Raw genomic sequence first — 20,062 nt, 5'->3', positions numbered from 1 at the left:
AAAAGTGCTGTAATTTCTAAACGTTTCTAAACATATGTCACTGTCCCAATACGTTTTGTACACAGACACTGAGTGTACAAAACATTATGAACACCTGCTCTTTCCATGACATTGACTGACCAGGTGAAATCTATGATCCCTTATTGATGTCACTTGTTAAATCCACTTCAATCAGTGTAGTTGAAGGGAGAGGGGGGGCAGGATAAAGCAGGATGTTTAAAGCCTTGAGATATTAGAGACATGGATTGTGTATGTGTGCCATTCAGAGGGTGAATGGGTAAATCTATTTAAGTGGCTTTTGAACAGAGTATGTTAGTAGGAGCCAGACACACCGGTTCATGTCAAGAACTGCAATGCTGCTGGGTTTTGGTAAACTCAGTGTAGAACTCTGGTTAAAAAAACACAGAAACTAAAGTCATTTGGGTAAGTAACCTGCTCCCTTTCAATAGAATGGGCTCATCAGATGAGACACTGTGTGTGTTTGTGGTGAGAGACGCCTGGTGGCACTACTGTCCTTATTTGGGTCTCTCTCTCCCCCATCTCCCTCTCTCTCTCTCTCTCTCTCTCCCATCTCCCTCTCTCTCCCCGATCACCCTCTCTCTCTCTCCCATCTCCCTCTCTCTCCCCCATCTCCCTCTCTCTCCCCCATCTCCCTCTCTCTCCCCCATCTCCCTCTCCATTTCTCTCTCTGTCTTTCACTCACCTCTCTGTAGCCTGTAATGTCACACAGAAATAGGGGAGGAACAGAACAAAATTTTCTTGAGCTTTTTAGGAAATTCCAAACCAATGACACCGACAGGAACCTACTACACCCCGCCCCACCCCCCCCCCATCCTCCCCACCCCCATCCTCTCTCCCCTCATTGAGAGAGAGAGAGAGAGAGAGAGAGAGAGAGAGAGAGAGAGAGAGAGAGAGAGAGAGAGAGAGAGAGAGAGAGAGAGAGAGAGAGAGAGAGAGAGAGAGAGAGAGAGAGAGAGAGAGAGAGAGAGAGAGAGAGAGAGAGAGAGAGAGAGAGAGAGAGAGAGAGAGAGAGAGAGAGAAAGAGGGCGGATCGTTGGGGAGTTTCCAGTCAAAACGCCTATCAGAATACAGTGTCCTTCACTGAGGGACGCTCAGGGATTATTACGGGGAATGGAGATTGTAACACTTGTTTCATTATTGTCTCTGTATTGTGACTTCACCGGTAAGTTAGACTTCTGATCTAGTACAATGTTGTGATACAGGTGCTTGGTGAATTAGACTTCTGGTCTAGTACAATGTTGTGATGCAGGTACTTGGTAAATTAGACTTCTGGTCTAGTACAACGTTGTGATACAGGTGCTTGGTGAATTAGACTTCTGGTCTAGTACAATGTTGTGATACAGGTGCATGGTGAATTAGACTTCTGGTCTAGTACAACGTTTAGACAGGTCTGGTCTAGACTTCTGGTACAATGTTGTGATACAGGTGCTTGGTAAATTAGACTTCTGGTCTAGTACAATGTTGTGATACAGGTGCTTGGTAAATTAGACTTCTGGTCTAGTACAATGTTGTGATACAGGTGCTTGGTAAATTAGACTTCTGGTCTAGTACAATGTTGTGATACAGGTGCTTGGTAAATTAGACTTCTGGTCTAGTACAATGTTGTGATACAGGTGCTTGGTAAATTACATTCTACTGAGATTACATCGGGAATTGTTCTAAGATGATCGTACCATTGATCATTTAACTATTTGATTTCAGGATTCCTGTTAGTATCCCCCCCAAAAAATACTTAAAAGCGAATATATATTTAGCTTTGACACATATTTAACCCATTTTTTTGGGGGGACACCGCAATGTATTTATTTTTACCTTTCCCGTTTCCATAGTGATGTCACAGTAGTTTGTTTACCAAGAGGTTCGGACGCCACAGACGGAAGTTGGCACATCGGCGGTACCGACTTCAGACGAGTCCCGTGGGGTTTGTGAGGGTCGTAGAGCAGAACGGGGAACACATTCATATTCGCGAGAGTCTCATCGTTACACTGTAGCTCTGCCTCTTTCCACAGCAGATGCAGAATGACGACAAAAGGCGGATGCAGTAGACTGAGACGCAGCACACACATAACAACAGCTTCAACAGACATATTTTGATGGGGATGTTATTACTACACCAATTAGATTGAGGCAATCGACTCCGAATAGCTTAGGTGTTTTTCTGTTTCGTTTTTCTATTTTAGTACTTTATTTATTTAATATGAGGTATTTTGAAATTGATCAATTGATCAATTGGAAAGCCTGTGTGTTTCGTGGTACTTATTAGGGCAGAGTGAAATAGTATTTGGAGTCCAAAGATTCTGTGTGGATCTGGCTGTAGGCCAGTGTGTGTGTGTGTGTGTGTGTGTGTGTGTGTGTGTGTGTGTGTGTGTGTGTGTGTGTGTGTGTGTGTGTGTGTGTGTGTGTGTGTGTGTGTGTGTGTGTGTGTGTGTGTTAGGCGTCACAGAGCACAATGGCAGGAAGAGGAGGGTCCAGATGTTGTCTGTGTTGCCATAGTGATAACTAGAGGTCATTAGAAGCATGGGGTCTGCTAGTACGGGAGATGTACTGTGTGTGTGTGTGTGTGTGTGTGTGTGTGTGTGTGTGTGTGTGTGTGTGTGTGTGTGTGTGTGTGTGTGTGTGTGTGTGTGTGTGTGTGTGTGTGTGTGTGTGTGTGTGTGTGTGTGTGTGGCAACTTCTGGGTTATGGAGTGTAACATGTAGTTGATTACCATACAGATAGATATAAACATGAGACAATAATATCGTCCTGTTTGGTTTGAACAATAAAATCAACAATAACAGAACAATAAAGTTTTCACTTGTCCTTGGTCTTCCAGATGCTGAGTGCCTGGTGGTCAGTCCTGCCAGGCTGGTGGTGAAGCATGGAGACCCAGCCTCCTCTAACTGCAGCTCAGATATCCCTGTAGAGATGGCCTGGGAAGCCACCCAGGGAGGGGTTGGTCTAACAGACAACAAGGTGAAGATCCTACGCTGGAGGGTGGACAGGTGAGAGAGGCAGACACAGATGAGACTTTTAAAACTTGTTAAAAACGTGTTAGAAAAGCCTTTAATGAATGGTTTTTACTGTTTTAGACAGTTCTGGCTTCTATTTTTGATTTATTTTAAATGCACTTTAAATATTCCATTTGATTTGACAGTGTGACTGACTGGAATATCAAACCTACATGCTACACAGACGGAGGCCTGTGTCAGGAACAGCTGAACATCACAGTTTATAGTGAGTGACCTCTCTCTTATCTTATCTTCTCTGGTGTTTCTGAATGTATTCTTACTATGGCTCTGCAGTGTTAAACACTGTGTGTTTCCCTTCCTCCACAGAGCTTCCAGACCGTGTCTCCATCAGCTACAGGAAGTACCCTGATCCGATGGTTGAGGGGGATCAGTACCTGCTGCAGTGTCTTGTCCAGAACATCGCTCCTATTGGGAGACTCACGGTGACCTTCTACAAAGTCTCTACCAATGGTGAACGGACAGTGTTATACACACAACCACTGAACAACAACATTCAACAATTGAACAATGACACTAGGGAACCGGTAAACGAGAGCTATTCCCTGCAGTTCTCCCCCACTAGTGTTGACGACGGGGCCCAGTTGTTGTGTTCAGCCATGTTGGATCTGGGACCAGAGGGACCCCAACCTCCTCCTGTAATGGACTCAAACCGCCTCAACACCAACGTGCACTGTGAGTCCTTCTGGTTCTCTGTCTACACACATTTAGTACAACAGTTAGTTAGACACCAGACGAGTCATGACGTTGACAGATGCTGTTTTCACTTCATTTTCTCTCATTAATCAACTTGTTTCTCATCTCTCTTTATCGCTCATTAATCAACTTGTTTCTCATCTCTCTTTATCGCTTGTTTCATCCCCCCCCCAGACAAGCCTCAGATCACTATGAGTCCTGGATGTTTCTCCATGAGCATCACGGAGGGTGACACCCTATCACTTAACTGTAGTGCAAAAGGTAACCCTGCCCCCTCGTACGATTGGTTGCTCTCCCAAGCCGACCCCAACCCCATGGAAGAGAGATCCGTAGTGACCATCACCAACATTGCCAAGTCTCACTCTGGAGATTACACCTGCATCGCCAGAAACCTCCTGGGAAACAGCACCTGTACTGTTAACGTGGAGGTCACAGGTGAGACAGATGGTTGATTGGTTGGATGGATGATTGGTTGGATGGTTGGTGGGTTGGATGGATGATTGGTTGGATGGTTGATTGGTTGGGTGGTTCATTGAATGATTGGTTGGTTGGATAGATGATTGGTTGGATGGTTGATTGGTTGGATGGTTGATTGGTTGGATGGATCATTGAATGACTGGTTGGTTGGATGGATGATTGGTTGGATGGATGATTGGTTGGGTGGTTCATTGAATGACTGGTTGGTTGGATAGATGATTGGTTGGATGGTTGATTGGTTGGGTGGTTCATTGAATGACTGGTTGGTTGGATAGATGATTGGTTGGATGGTTGATTGGTTGGGTGGTTCATTGACTGATTGGTTGGTTGGATGGATGATTGGTTGGATGGTTGATTGGTTGGGTGGTTCATTGACTGATTGGTTGGTTGGTTGGATAGATGATTGGTTGGATGGATGATTGGTTGGGTGGATAGATGATTGGTTGGATGGATAGATGATTGGTTGGATGGTTGATTGGTTGGGTGGTTCATTGACTGATTGGTTGGTTGGATGGATGATTGGTTGGATGGTTGATTGGTTGGATGGTTGATTGGTTGGATGGATCATTGACTGATTGGTTGGTTGGATGGATGATTGGTTGGATGGTTGATTGGTTGGATGGTTGATTGGTTGGATGGATCATTGAATGACTGGTTGGTTGGATGGATGATTGGTTGGATGGATGATTGGTTGGATGGTTGATTGGTTGGATGGTTGATTGGTTGGATGGATCATTGAATGACTGGTTGGTTGGATGGATGATTGGTTGGATGGATCATTGAATGATTGGTAGGTTGGATGGATGATTGGTTGGATGGTTGATTTGTTGGATGGTTGATTGGTTGGATGAATGGTTGATTGGTTGGGTGGTTCATTGAATGACTGGTTGGTTGGATGGATGATTGGTTGGATGGATCATTGAATGATTGGTTGGTTGGATGGATGATTGGTTGGATGGTTGATTGGTTGGATGAATGGTTGATTGGTTGGATGGATCATTGAATGACTGGTTGGTTGGATGGATGATTGGTTGGGTGGTTCATTGAATGATTGGTTGGTTGGTTGGATAGATGATTGGTTGGATGGTTGATTGGTTGAATGGATGGATGGTTGATTGGTTGGATGGTTGATTGGTTGGATGAATGGTTGATTGGTTGGATGGATCATTGAATGACTGGTTGGTTGGATGGATGATTGGTTGGGTGGTTCATTGAATGATTGGTTGGTTGGTTGGTTGGATAGATGATTGGTTGGATGGTTGATTGGTTGAATGGATGGATGGTTGATTGGTTGGATGGTTGATTGGTTGGATGAATGGTTGATTGGTTGGATGGATCATTGAATGACTGGTTGGATGAATGGTTGATTGGTTGGGTGGTTCATTGAATGACTGGTTGGTTGGATGGATGATTGGTTGGATGGATCATTGAATGACTGGTTGGTTGGATGGATGATTGGTTGGATGGTTGATTGGTTGGGTGGTTCATTGACTGATTGGTTGGTTGCGTGGAAAGTATTCAGACCCCTTGACTTTTTCCAAATTGTGTCACTTTACAGCCATATTCTAAAATTGATTCAATTGTTTCCCCCACCTCATCAATCTACCCAGAATACCCCATAATGACAAAGCAAAAACAGGTTTTTAGACATTTTTGCAAATTTATAATAAATACAAAATGTTATCACATTCACGTAAGTATTCAGAACCTTTACTCAGTACTTTGTTGAAGCACCTTTGGCAGAGATTACAGCCCCGAGTCTTCTTGAGTATGACGGTACAAGCTTGGCACACCTGTATTTGGGCTCCCGAGTGGTGCAGCGGTCTAAGGCACAGCATCTCAGTGCAAAAGCGTCACTACAGTCTCTGGTTCGAATTGTTAGGCTCTAAATCTCAGAGTGAAAAACTCAACGAACATTTATGAAAGTTCAACCAAGTTTATTCCGCCCAGAGGGTCAATACATCTGCATTCAGACAACACATGTTTACAAGGCCTGATTGGTGGAGTTCTGCAGAGATGGTTGTCCTTCTGGAAGGTTCTCCCATCTCCACAGAGGAATTCTAGGGCTTTTTCAGAGTGACGATTGGGTTCTTGGTTAAACTCCCCAACCAAGGCCCTTCTCCTCTGATTGCTCAGTTTGGCCGGGCGGCCAGCTCTTGGAAGAGTCTTGGTGGTTCCAAATTCTTCCATTTAGGAATGATGGAGGCCACTGTGTTCTTGGGGACCTTCAATGCTGCAGATATTCTTTGGTACCCTTCCCCAGATCTGTGCCGGGACACAATCACATCTCGGCGCTCAATGGAGAATTCCTTTGACCTCGTGGCTTGGTTATTGCTCTGACATTCACTGTCAACAGTGGGACCTTACATAGACAGGTGTGTGCCTTTCCCAATCATGTCCAATCAATTGAATTTACCACAGGTGGACTCCAATCAAGTTGTAGAAACGGCTAAAGGATGATCAATGGAAACAGGATGCACCTGAGTTCAATTTCGAGTCTCATAGCAAAGTGTCCAAATACTTATGTAAATAAGGTATTTCTGTTTTTCATTTTTAATAAGTATTAAAACATATATTTAAACTGTTTTCGCTTTGTCATTATGGGGTATTGTGTGTAGATTGATGAGGGTATTTTTTTATTGAATCCATTTTAGAATAAGGCTGGAACATAAAGTGTCCTCCTCCTCCTCCTCCTCCTCCTCCTCTCCTCCTCCTCCTCCTCCTCCTCCTCCTCCTCCTCCTCCTCCTCCTCCTCCTCCTCCTCCTCCTCCTCCTCCTCCTCCTCCTCCTCTCTGCATCTCCCTCCTCCTCCCTCCTCCTCCTCCTCCCTCCTCTCCTCCTCCTCCCCTCTGCATCTCCCTCTCCTCTCCCTCTACTCTCCTGCCCTCTAGTGGACTACCTGCCCATCTTTGCAGGGCTGGCTGCAGCTGTGGTGGTGATCCTCTTGGTTGTCTCCTGTTTCACCTACTCCTCTTACTATAAACACAGGCGCATGGGCCACTACCAGCTGAAAGACATGTTGCCACGACGACACAAGAACAAACACGTGGTGCAACACAACGGAATGGACCAGTCCTTTATGTAGAGGAGGGGTTGGGGTCAGAGCATGTGGAATCCTGATGAGTGGGTGTGGCTCTCCACTTCCTTTATGTAGAGGAGGGGTTGGGGTCAGAGCATGTGGAATCCTGATGAGTGGGTGTGGCTCTCCACGTCCTTTATGTAGAGGAGGGGTTGGGGTCAGAGCATGTGGAATCCTGATGAGTGGGTGTGGCTCTCCACGTCCTTTATGTAGAGGAGGGGTTGGGGTCAGAGCATGTGGAATCCTGATGAGTGGGTGTGGCTCTCCACGTCCTTTATGTAGAGGAGGGGTTGGGGTCAGAGGCTACCGCTCCCTCACAGAAAAAAAAACACACTGCTCCAAAATCGCTCCATTCATTTTTATCACAATTTAAATCACAATTTAATCTATTTTTTTGACTACCTGGACCTACCAATTGTTTTTAAGTATTGAAACTAAACAATATGGATGTGAATGAAAGGTATTTGAATAAACATGAAATGATGAACATGATTTAAAAAAAATGGTATTTGTAAACTTTATTTAACTTGTCAAGTCAGTTAAGGGAGTTTTTCCTAGCCACCGTGCTTCTACACCTGCATTGCTTGCTGTTTGGGGGTTTTAGGCTGGGTTTCTGTACAGCACTTTGAGATATCAGCTGATGTACGAAGAGCTATATAAATACATTTGATTTGAGTTAAGAACACATTCTTACTACAAACCCGGATAACGCTGGGCCAATTGTGCGCAACCACTGCCGGTTGTGATACAGCCTGGAATCGAACCAGGTCTGTAGTGACGCTTCTATCACTGAGATGCAGTGCCTTTAGACCGGACCCAATTTCATAATAGGCTACATGTCATATTAAACAGCATATAAACACTAAGTTGGTCAGGAGCCTGAGAAGGAACCAAAATGAATTATTTAGGCTAGATTATTTCATTATTTCCAGGCTATAGCCTACAAAGAAATACATTGTGAAGCATTTACCAGTGCAACGCAGTAGCCTGTTATGGACCAGAGTATGTGAGCGATGCTGAAATGGAGCAGAGCTCAATTTGACTGGATCGTGGATCGAGATTCCCAAAGGCTGGAGCTTCGGTCTTCTCCAATTTCGCTCCAGAAGCACTCACTTCAGCTGAGGGCGCGCCCGGCCCAGCATGCATTTGTAGTCTACGTGTGTGCTGCTAATAGACCCTTGCTTTAGCTACTGTCATGGAGTTCACTAAATATGTTTTATGAAGAAACGGATTAAACACACAGGTGCTAAATCAAGGTGACTTACAAATATGAGGACCAAGAGCAAGAGAGGGAGTGTAGTGACTGTTATGTGTAAGGATGCCACCTGCTGGTATGGTGCTAAACTGGTAGGTTACATACCGGGTGCCACCTGCTGGTATGGTGCTAAACTGGTAGGTTATATACCGGGTGCCACCTGCTGGTATGGTGCTAAACTGGTAGGTCACATACCGGGTGCCACCTGCTGGTATGGTGCTAAACTGGTAGGTTACATACCGGGTGCCACCTGCTGGTATGGTGCTAAACTGGTAGGTCACATACCGGGTGCCACCTGCTGGTATGGTGCTAAACTGGTAGGTTATATACCGGGTGCCACCTGCTGGTATGGTGCTAAACTGGTAGGTTATATACCGGGTGCCACCTGCTGGTATGGTGCTAAACTGGTAGGTTATATACCTGGTGCCACCTGCTGGTATGGTGCTAAACTGGTAGGTTATATACCTGGTGCCACCTGCTGGTATGGTGCTAAACTGGTAGGTTATATACCGGGTGCCACCTGCTGGTATGGTGCTAAACTGGTAGGTTATATACCGGGTGCCACCTGCTGGTATGGTGCTAAACTGGTAGGTCACATACCGGGTGCCACCTGCTGGTATGGTGCTAAACTGGTAGGTTATATACCGGGTGCCACCTGCTGGTATGGTGCTAAACTGGTAGGTTATATACCGGGTGCCACCTGCTGGTATGGTGCTAAACTGGTAGGTTATATACCTGGTGCCACCTGCTGGTATGGTGCTAAACTGGTAGGTTATATACCGGTGCCACCTGCTGGTATGGTGCTAAACTGGTAGGTTATATACCGGGTGCCACCTGCTGGTATGGTGCTAAACTGGTAGGTTATATACCGGGTGCCACCTGCTGGTATGGTGCTAAACTGGTAGGTTACATACCGGGTGCTACCTGCTGGTATGGTGCTAAACTGGTAGGTATACCGGGTGCCACCTGCTGGTATGGGCTAAACTGGTGCTTAACCGGGTGCCACCTGCTGGTATGGTGCTAAATAGGTTACATACCGGGTGCCACCTGCTGGTATGGTGCTAAACTGGTAGGTTATATACCGGGTGCCACCTGCTGGTATGGTGCTAAACTGGTAGGTTATATACCGGGTGCCACCTGCTGGTATGGTGCTAAACTGGTAGGTTATATACCGGGTGCCACCTGCTGGTATGGTGCTAAACTGGTAGGTTATATACCGGGTGCCACCTGCTGGTATGGTGCTAAACTGGTAGGTTACATACCGGGTGCCACCTGCTGGTATGGTGCTAAACTGGTAGGTCACATACCGGGTGCCACCTGCTGGTATGGTGCTAAACTGGTAGGTTACATACCGGGTGCCACCTGCTGGTATGGTGCTAAACTGGTAGGTTACATACCGGGTGCCACCTGCTGGTATGGTGCTAAACTGGTAGGTTATATACCTGGTGCCACCTGCTGGTATGGTGCTAAACTGGTAGGTTATATACCGGGTGCCACCTGCTGGTATGGTGCTAAACTGGTAGGTTACATACCGGGTGCCACCTGCTGGTATGGTGCTAAACTGGTAGGTTACATACCGGGTGCCACCTGCTGGTATGGTGCTAAACTGGTAGGTTACATACCGGGTGCCACCTGCTGGTATGGTGCTAAACTGGTAGGTCACATACCGGGTGCCACCTGCTGGTATGGCGCTAAACTGGTAGCTTACATACCGGGTGCCACCTGCTGGTATGGTGCTAAACTGGTAGGTTACATACCGGGTGCTACCTGCTGGTATGGTGCTAAACTGGTAGGTTACATACCGGGTGCCACCTGCTGGTATGGTGCTAAACTGGTAGGTTATATACCGGGTGCCACCTGCTGGTATGGTGCTAAACTGGTAGGTTATATACCGGGTGCCACCTGCTGGTATGGTGCTAAACTGGTAGGTTATATACCGGGTGCCACCTGCTGGTATGGTGCTAAACTGGTAGGTTACATACCGGGTGCCACCTGCTGGTATGGTGCTAAACTGGTAGGTTACATACCGGGTGCTACCTGCTGGTATGGTGCTAAACTGGTAGGTTACATACCGGGTGCCACCTGCTGGTATGGTGCTAAACTGGTAGGTTACATACGCATAAACATTTCGTTCATTTTCGTTCTATTATTTATACAATAGGCCATAATTGATTTTGGCCCAATAGGCCTGGCATATTCCCACGTTCAAGGAGCTTTCCGTTTTGATTGGGCTATTTTACCTAAAAACCTTTAGGGATACATATAGATTTTTTTTAACAGCTCTGCCTAGGCTGGCCAAATATATGAAACGCCATTTAGGTCTTTGCATGCCAAAAAAATATACATGTCAAATAACACTTTTTGACGTGTCAATTAACACTATTTGACGTGTCAATTAACACCATTTGACGTGTCAATTAACACGATTTGACGTGTCAATTAACACTATTTGACGTTTCAAATGAGCTTGTTGACCAATCAGGACCTGAAAATGCGTTCATATTTTTTTTAACGTAGTTATTACACATTAATTACACAATCACTTGTATTTCATATGTCCCAACGGTTCATTGTTACGTATTGTTTTGATGCTGGTAAAGTTGTCTCGCGCACCTACAGTGCAGGTCATAAATAAAAGCTAGCTCGCTCATGGATGCAAACAATGTTCTTCCCCAAAAACATAGCAAAACGACATAATCTGTTTCAGTAGCTATATAGTTAGCTAGGTATTCTTTTTAGATGATGACACCTAGCTATATAGTTAGCTCGGTGTCATCATCTAAAAAGAACCCTAATTTATAAGACAGTTTTTATTTGATTAATGGTGGTCGGACCCATCTATGTGATGCGAGCCACAGTAAGGATTAGCTAAATAGTGGACTTTGCGGCTAACCTTCAAAATAAAAGTATGTAATTGACGGTGATGCAAATGAATACAAATAGTGGAATTGTGCCGTAATTGAATAGATCATGCTAAACGAAGTTAGAATGTTATATGAAGTCAACAAAATACTATTTGTTAATTTGACAAAAATCTGTTTTAATCACACTGGATGTATTAGACTTTATAATTGCATTGGGGGACATACTTATTTCACTGTACAGCCTTAACTATAAATTGTGGATCAATGACATGGGGTATCAGTCTACTCAGTGACACCCAGGGAACATCGTAGCTCTTATTGTGGGACTCTGAAACCACTGTGAATAGAGACACATCTATTGTCAACCTCCTGTATATACACCTCCTGTATATACACCTACTGTATATACACCTCCTGTATATACACCTCCTGTATATACACCTACTGTATATACACCTACTGTGTATTGAACACTATTCCAGAGGAAAAACAATACTGTGTGGATGTTTTGGAGTCTGATAACTCTGAGGAGGATGTTGGGAAAACATATATATTGGGTATTGATTGAGTCGACTGAGACCCCATTTCATTGATCCCCAATCCTGAAGTAAAGCTGTACAGGGCAATGTGAATGTCAATACACACAACAGGCTGACTGGGGAGATGTGAATGTCACTACACACAACAGGCTGACTGGGGAGATGTGAATGTCACTACACACAACAGGCTGACTGGGGAGATGTGAATGTCAATACACACAACAGGCTGACTGGGGAGATGTGAATGTCATTACACACAACAGGCTGACTGGGGAGATGTGAATGTCAATACACACAACAGGCTGACTGGGGCAATGTGAATGTCAACACACACACAACAGGCTGACTGGGGAGATGTGAATGTCAATACACACAACAGGCTGACTGCGGAGATGTGAATGTCAACACACACACAACAGGCTGACTGGGGAGATGTGAATGTCAATACACACAACAGGCTGACTGGGGAGATGTGAATGTCACTACACACAACAGGCTGACTGGGGAGATGTGAATGTCAATACACACAACAGGCTGACTGGGGAGATGTGAATGTCATTACACACAACAGGCTGACTGGGGAGATGTGAATGTCATTACACACAACAGGCTGACTGGGGAGATGTGAATGTCACTACACACAACAGGCTGACTGGGGAGATGTGAATGTCATTACACACAACAGGCTGACTGGGGAGATGTGAATGTCACTACACACAACAGGCTGACTGGGGAGATGTGAATGTCAATACACACAACAGGCTGACTGGGGAGATGTGAATGTCATTACACACAACAGGCTGACTGGGGAGATGTGAATGTCAATACACACAACAGGCTGACTGGGGCAATGTGAATGTCAACACACACACAACAGGCTGACTGGGGAGATGTGAATGTCACTACACACAACAGGCTGACTGGGGAGATGTGAATGTCAATACACACAACAGGCTGACTGGGGAGATGTGAATGTCATTACACACAACAGGCTGAGTGGGGAGATGTGAATGTCACTACACACAACAGGCTGACTGGGGAGATGTGAATGTCACTACACACAACAGGCTGACTGGGGAGATGTGAATGTCACTACACACAACAGGCTGACTGGGGAGATGTGAATGTCACTACACACAACAGGCTGACTGGGGAGATGTGAATGTCACTACACACAACAGGCTGACTGGGGAGATGTGAATGTCAATACACACAACAGGCTGACTGGGGAGATGTGAATGTCATTACACACAACAGGCTGACTGGGGAGATGTGAATGTCACTACACACAACAGGCTGACTGGGGAGATGTGAATGTCAATACACACAACAGGCTGACTGGGGAGATGTGAATGTCATTACACACAACAGGCTGACTGGGGAGATGTGAATGTCACTACACACAACAGGCTGACTGGGGAGATGTGAATGTCACTACACACAACAGGCTGACTGGGGAGATGTGAATGTCACTACACACAACAGGCTGACTGGGGAGATGTGAATGTCACTACACACAACAGGCTGACTGGGGAGATGTGAATGTCAATACACACAACAGGCTGACTGGGGAGATGTGAATGTCACTACACACAACAGGCTGACTGGGGAGATGTGAATGTCATTACACACAACAGGCTGACTGGGGAGATGTGAATGTCATTACACACAACAGGCTGACTGGGGAGATGTGAATGTCACTACACACAACAGGCTGACTGGGGAGATGTGAATGTCAACACACACAACAGGCTGACTGGGGAGATGTGAATGTCAACACACACAACAGGCTGACTGGGGAGATGTGAATGTCACTACACACACAACAGGCTGACTGGGGAGATGTGAATGTCAACACACACAACAGGCTGACTGGGGAGATGTGAATGTCACTACACACAACAGGCTGACTGGGGAGATGTGAATGTCAACACACACAACAGGCTGACTGGGGAGATGTGAATGTCACTACACACACAACAGGCTGACTGGGGAGATGTGAATGTCAACACACACAACAGGCTGACTGGGGAGATGTGAATGTCACTACACACAACAGGCTGACTGGGGAGATGTGAATGTCATTACACACAACAGGCTGACTGGGGAGATGTGAATGTCATTACACACAACAGGCTGACTGGGGAGATGTGAATGTCAACACACACAACAGGCTGACTGGGGAGATGTGAATGTCATTATACACACAACAGGCTGACTGGGGAGATGTGAATGTCATTACACACAACAGGCTGACTGGGGAGATGTGAATGTCACTACACACAACAGGCTGACTGGGGAGATGTGAATGTCATTATACACACAACAGGCTGACTGGGGAGATGTGAATGTCATTACACACAACAGGCTGACTGGGGACATGTGAATGTCACTACACACAACAGGCTGACTGGGGAGATGTGAATGTCATTACACACAACAGGCTGACTGGGGAGATGTGAATGTCACTACACACAACAGGCTGACTGGGGAGATGTGAATGTCATTATACACAACAGGCTGACTGGGGAGATGTGAATGTCATTACACACAACAGGCTGACTGGGGAGATGTGAATGTCACTACACACAACAGGCTGACTGGGGAGATGTGAATGTCATTACACACAACAGGCTGACTGGGGAGATGTGAATGTCACTACACACAACAGGCTGACTGGGGAGATGTGAATGTCATTACACACAACAGGCTGACTGGGGAGATGTGAATGTCACTACACACAACAGGCTGACTGGGGAGATGTGAATGTCACTACACACAACAGGCTGACTGGGGAGATGTGAATGTCACTACACACAACAGGCTGACTGGGGAGATGTGAATGTCATTACACACAACAGGCTGACTGGGGAGATGTGAATGTCACTACACACAACAGGCTGACTGGGGAGATGTGAATGTCATTACACACAACAGGCTGACTGGGGAGATGTGAATGTCAATACACACAACAGGCTGACTGGGGAGATGTGAATGTCACTACACACACAACAGGCTGACTGGGGAGATGTGAATGTCATTATACACAACAGGCTGACTGGGGAGATGTGAATGTCAATACACACAACAGGCTGACTGGGGAGATGTGAATGTCACTACACACAACAGGCTGACTGGGGAGATGTGAATGTCACTACACACAACAGGCTGACTGGGGAGATGTGAATGTCATTACACACACAACAGGCTGACTGGGGAGATGTGAATGTCAATACACACAACAGGCTGACTGGGGAGATGTGAATGTCATTACACACACAACAGGCTGACTGGGGAGATGTGAATGTCATTATACACAACAGGCTGACTGGGGAGATGTGAATGTCAATACACACAACAGGCTGACTGGGGAGATGTGAATGTCACTACACACAACAGGCTGACTGGGGAGATGTGAATGTCATTATACACACAACAGGCTGACTGGGGAGATGTGAATGTCACTACACACAACAGGCTGACTGGGGAGATGTGAATGTCATTATACACACAACAGGCTGACTGGGGAGATGTGAATGTCATTATACACACAACAGGCTGACTGGGGAGATGTGAATGTCATTACACACAACAGGCTGACTGGGGACATGTGAATGTCACTACACACAACAGGCTGACTGGGGAGATGTGAATGTCATTACACACAACAGGCTGACTGGGGAGGTGTGAATGTCATTATACACACAACAGGCTGACTGGGGAGATGTGAATGTCACTACACACAACAGGCTGACTGGGGAGATGTGAATGTCATTATACACACAACAGGCTGACTGGGGAGATGTGAATGTCACTACACACAACAGGCTGACTGGGGAGATGTGAATGTCATTATACACACAACAGGCTGACTGGGGAGATGTGAATGTCAATACACACACAACAGGCTGACTGGGGAGATGTGAATGTCATTACACACAACAGGCTGACTGGGGAGATGTGAATGTCATTACACACAACAGGCTGACTGGGGAGATGTGAATGTCACTACACACAACAGGCTGACTGGGGAGATGTGAATGTCATTACACACAACAGGCTGACTGGGGAGGTGATTTCACACAGTCACAGTCCCGGGATAAGAGCTACAACGCTAACATTTGCCTAAACTCTTCACAGTTGTGTTCTGTGAGTGTCACCGAGTAGACGGACACCCCATTTTATTTACGGAGAAAGGATTTAATAGAATAGCATGTCATATCACTAAATCTGGCATAGCCCAAGACACGACACCTTGTACTGTAGAGTCCATGCCATGATGAACTGAGGCGTGTGTGTGTGAGAGAGATGGTTAAACAAAACACAGAAACTAAAGTAATTTGGGTAAGTAACCTGTTACCTTTCAATAGAATGTGCTCACTAGACAGACAGTGTGTGTTTGTGGTGAGAGTGAGAGATGGTTAAACAAAACACAGAAACTAAAGTCATTTGGGTAAGTAACCTGTTACATTTCATTAGAATGTGCTCACTAGAGAGACAATGTGTGTTTGTGGTGAGAGACGCCTGGTGGCACAGAGAAGAATCGGACAGTTCTCTATTTTCACAACTGTCCTTATTTGGGTCTCTCTCTTTCTCTGCCCGTCTCCCTCTCTCCCCCCATCTCCCTCTCCCCTTCTCACTCACTCACTCACTCACTCACTCACTCACTCACTCACTCACTCACTCACTCACTCACTCACTCACTCACTCACTCACTCACTCACTCACTCTCTTTTGCCTTTACTGTCACACATAAATATTACTATGTTTCTTGTCTCGGGAAGTAACAGAACAACGCTCTCACCGACAGGAACCTACTACACTTAGAGAAGCAGGAGAGAGAGGAGGAGGAGGAGGAGGGCTCCCCCCTCACTGCCCTTAGAAAAGCAGGAGAGAGAGAGGAGGAGGAGGAGGGCTCCCCCCTCACTGCCCTTAGAGAAGCAGGAGAGAGAGAGGAGGAGGAGGAGGGCTCCCCCCTCACTGCCCTTAGAAAAGCAGGAGAGAGAGAGGAGGAGGAGGAGGGCTCCCCCTTCACTGCCCTTATAGAAGCAGGAGAGAGAGGAGCAGGAGGAGGGCTCCCCCTCACTGCCCTTAGAGAAGCAGGAGAGAGAGGAGCAGGAGGAGGGCTCCCCCTCACTGCCCTTAGAAAAGCAGGAGAGAGAGGAGGAGGAGGAGGGCTCCCCCCTCACTGCCCTTAGAAAAGCAGGAGAGAGAGGAGCAGGATGAGGGCTCCCCCCTCACTGCCCTTAGAAAAGCAGGAGAGAGAGGAGGAGGAGGAGGGCTCCCCCTCACTGCCCTTAGAAAAGCAGGAGAGAGAGGAGGAGGAGGAGGGCTCCCCCCTCACTGCCCTTAGAGAAGCAGGAGAGAGAGAGGAGGAGGAGGAGGGCTCCCCCTTCACTGCCCTTATAGAAGCAGGAGAGAGAGGAGCAGGAGGAGGGCTCCCCCTCACTGCCCTTAGAAAAGCAGGAGAGAGAGGAGGAGGAGGAGGGCTCCCCCCTCACTGCCCTTAGAAAAGCAGGAGAGAGAGGAGCAGGATGAGGGCTCCCCCCTCACTGCCCTTAGAAAAGCAGGAGAGAGAGGAGGAGGAGGAGGGCTCCCCCTCACTGCCCTTAGAAAAGCAGGAGAGAGAGGAGGAGGAGGAGGGCTCCCCCCTCACTGCCCTTAGAGAAGCAGGAGAGAGAGAGGAGGAGGAGGAGGGCTCCCCCTTCACTGCCCTTATAGAAGCAGGAGAGAGAGGAGGAGGAGGAGGAGGGCTCCCCCTCACTGCCCTTATAGAAGCAGGAGAGAGAGAGGAGGAGGGCTCCCCCCTCACTGCCCTTATAGAAGCAGGAGAGGGAGGAGGAGGAGGAGGAGGGCTCCCCCTCACTGCCCTTATAGAAGCAGGAGAGAGAGAGGAGGAGGGCGGATCGTTGGGGAGTTTCCAGTCAAAACGCCTATCAGAATACAGTGTCCTTCACTGAGGGACGCTCAGGGATTATTACGGGGAATGGAGATTGTAACACTTGTTTCATTATTGTCTCTGTATTGTGACTTCACCGGTAAATTAGACTTCTGATCTAGTACAATGTTGTGATACAGGTGCTTGGTGAATTAGACTTCTGATCTAGTACAATGTTGTGATGCAGGTGCTTGGTAAATTAGATGTCTGTTCTAGTACAACATTTACATTTAAGTCATTTAGCAGACGCTCTTATCCAGAGCGACTTACAACGTTGTGATACAGGTGTATCTTTATATAATATATATATATATATATATATATAATTATATTATTTATATATTATATTATTTATATATTATATTATATTATATATTATATAATTTATATATTATATTATATATATATTATATTGTTTTATATTATATTATTTATATATGATATTATATTATATTATTTATAGTTTATATTATATTATATTATATTATTTATATATTATATTATAAATGTTTCACACATATTTAACTCCTTTTTTTTGTTGGCACAAAACTACCTCCATTTATTTATTTATTTATTTATTTATTTATTTATTTATTTATTTATTTATTTATTTATTTGTGAGTCTCATCTTTCCAGTCTTTCCCAGCCTAATTGCCATGACCTCACTCCCAGATGGTGTCTCAGAGAGAGTTGGGAGTTGCAATTTTCAACAGGACAAATATAAGAATGTATTTTTATCTATGTAAAACAATTTTTTTTAATCATGTAAGTTTCCCCTATTGTCCTGTAGGTGGTGCTGTTGTTTCACATTCACTGTACAGCTAGTGGAGTTTAGTGTGTTATTAGCCCACAGTGCTCTGGTGGAAGGTAGTGCACTAATAGAGAGAAAAGGAGCCAGCCAAGGGTGGTCAGTGCCAAAGCCAAGGGTGGTCAATACCAAAGCCGAGGGTTGTCAATACCAAAGCCGAGGGTGGTCAATACCAAAGCCGAGGGTGGTCACTACCAAAGCCGAGGGTGGTCACTACCAAAGCCGAGGGTTGTCAATACCAAAGCCGAGGGTTGTCAATACCAAAGCCGAGGGTTGTCAATACCAAAGCCAAGGGTGGTCAGTTCCAAAGCCAAGGGAGGTCAGTTCCAAATCCGAGGGTGGTCAGTTCCAAAGCCAAGGGTGGTCAGTTCCAAAGCCAAGGGTTGTCAATACCAAAGCCGAGGGTGGTCACTACCAAAGCCGAGGGTGGTCACTACCAAAGCCGAGGGTGGTCACTACCAAAGCCGAGGGTTGTCAGTTCCAAAGCCGAGGGTTGTCAATACCAAAGCCAAGGGTTGTCAGTTCCAAAGCCGAGGGTGGTCAGTTCCAAAGCCGAGGGTTGTCAATACCAAAGCCGAGGGTGGTCAGTTCCAAAGCCGAGGGTGGTCAGTTCCAAAGCCGAGGGTGGTCAGTTCCAAAGCCGAGGGTGGTCAATACCAAAGCCGAGGGTTATCACTACCAAAGCCGAGGGTGGTCAATACCAAAGCCGAGGGTTGTCAGTTCCAAAGCCGAGGGTTGTCAGTACCAAAGCCGAGGGTGGTCAGTTCCAAAGCCGAGGGTTGTCAGTTCCAAAGCCGAGGGTTGTCAGTACCAAAGCCGAGGGTGGTCAGTTCCAAAGCCGAGGGTTGTCAGTACCAAAGCCGAGGGTGGTCACTACCAAAGGCCAAGGTTATTCAATACTCAGTACCAAGGGTAGTCAGTACCAAGGGCTGTAAATTACCAAATGGCTCCCTATTCCCTACATACTACTTTTAACCAGAGCTTTAACTTTGTCTGTTTCATGCCTCACTCTGCCTCTCCTCTCCCAGCAGCAGCAGTCCTGTTATTTCTGATGGATGGAAACTCTGTATCTGTGTCTGTATTACCCTTCTGATAAGAAACCATCTAGCACATTGGGGGAGATGAAACAATGGTGCATCATTAATTTTCAATGAAGGGAAGCGAAAGGGGCAGGGGACCTGAAAGGATGGTGAAGTTAGCGACATGATGGGGAAGCTAGTGCCATGAGGGTGAAGCTAGCGACATGAGGGTGAAGCATGAGGGTGAAGCTAGCGACATGAGGGTGAAGCTAGCGACATGAGGGTGAAGCTAGCGACATGATGGGGAAGCTAGCGACATGAGGGTGAAGCTAGCGACATGAGGGTGAAGCTAGCGACA

At 46.2% G+C, this 20,062-nt stretch overlaps 1 protein-coding gene across 1 annotated transcript; it reads left to right on the top strand.

Moving 5' to 3' along the window:
• The first annotated feature begins 1,030 nt into the window (after window positions 1–1,030).
• LOC124002763 (CD166 antigen-like) lies at window positions 1,031–7,773 on the top strand. The gene is made up of 6 exons (XM_046310488.1): window positions 1,031–1,183; window positions 2,837–3,005; window positions 3,158–3,237; window positions 3,339–3,704; window positions 3,900–4,160; window positions 7,094–7,773. The coding sequence occupies exons 1-6, from the start codon at window positions 1,132–1,134 to the stop codon at window positions 7,285–7,287; spliced, it is 1,122 nt and encodes a 373-aa protein (XP_046166444.1). The 5' UTR covers window positions 1,031–1,131; the 3' UTR covers window positions 7,288–7,773.
• The last annotated feature ends 12,289 nt before the right edge of the window (window positions 7,774–20,062 follow it).

Source organism: Oncorhynchus gorbuscha, linkage group LG18 (genome assembly GCF_021184085.1).
Source record: "Oncorhynchus gorbuscha isolate QuinsamMale2020 ecotype Even-year linkage group LG18, OgorEven_v1.0, whole genome shotgun sequence".
NCBI lineage: Eukaryota > Metazoa > Chordata > Actinopteri > Salmoniformes > Salmonidae > Oncorhynchus > Oncorhynchus gorbuscha.
This window is presented reverse-complemented; position numbering and strand designations above follow the sequence as displayed.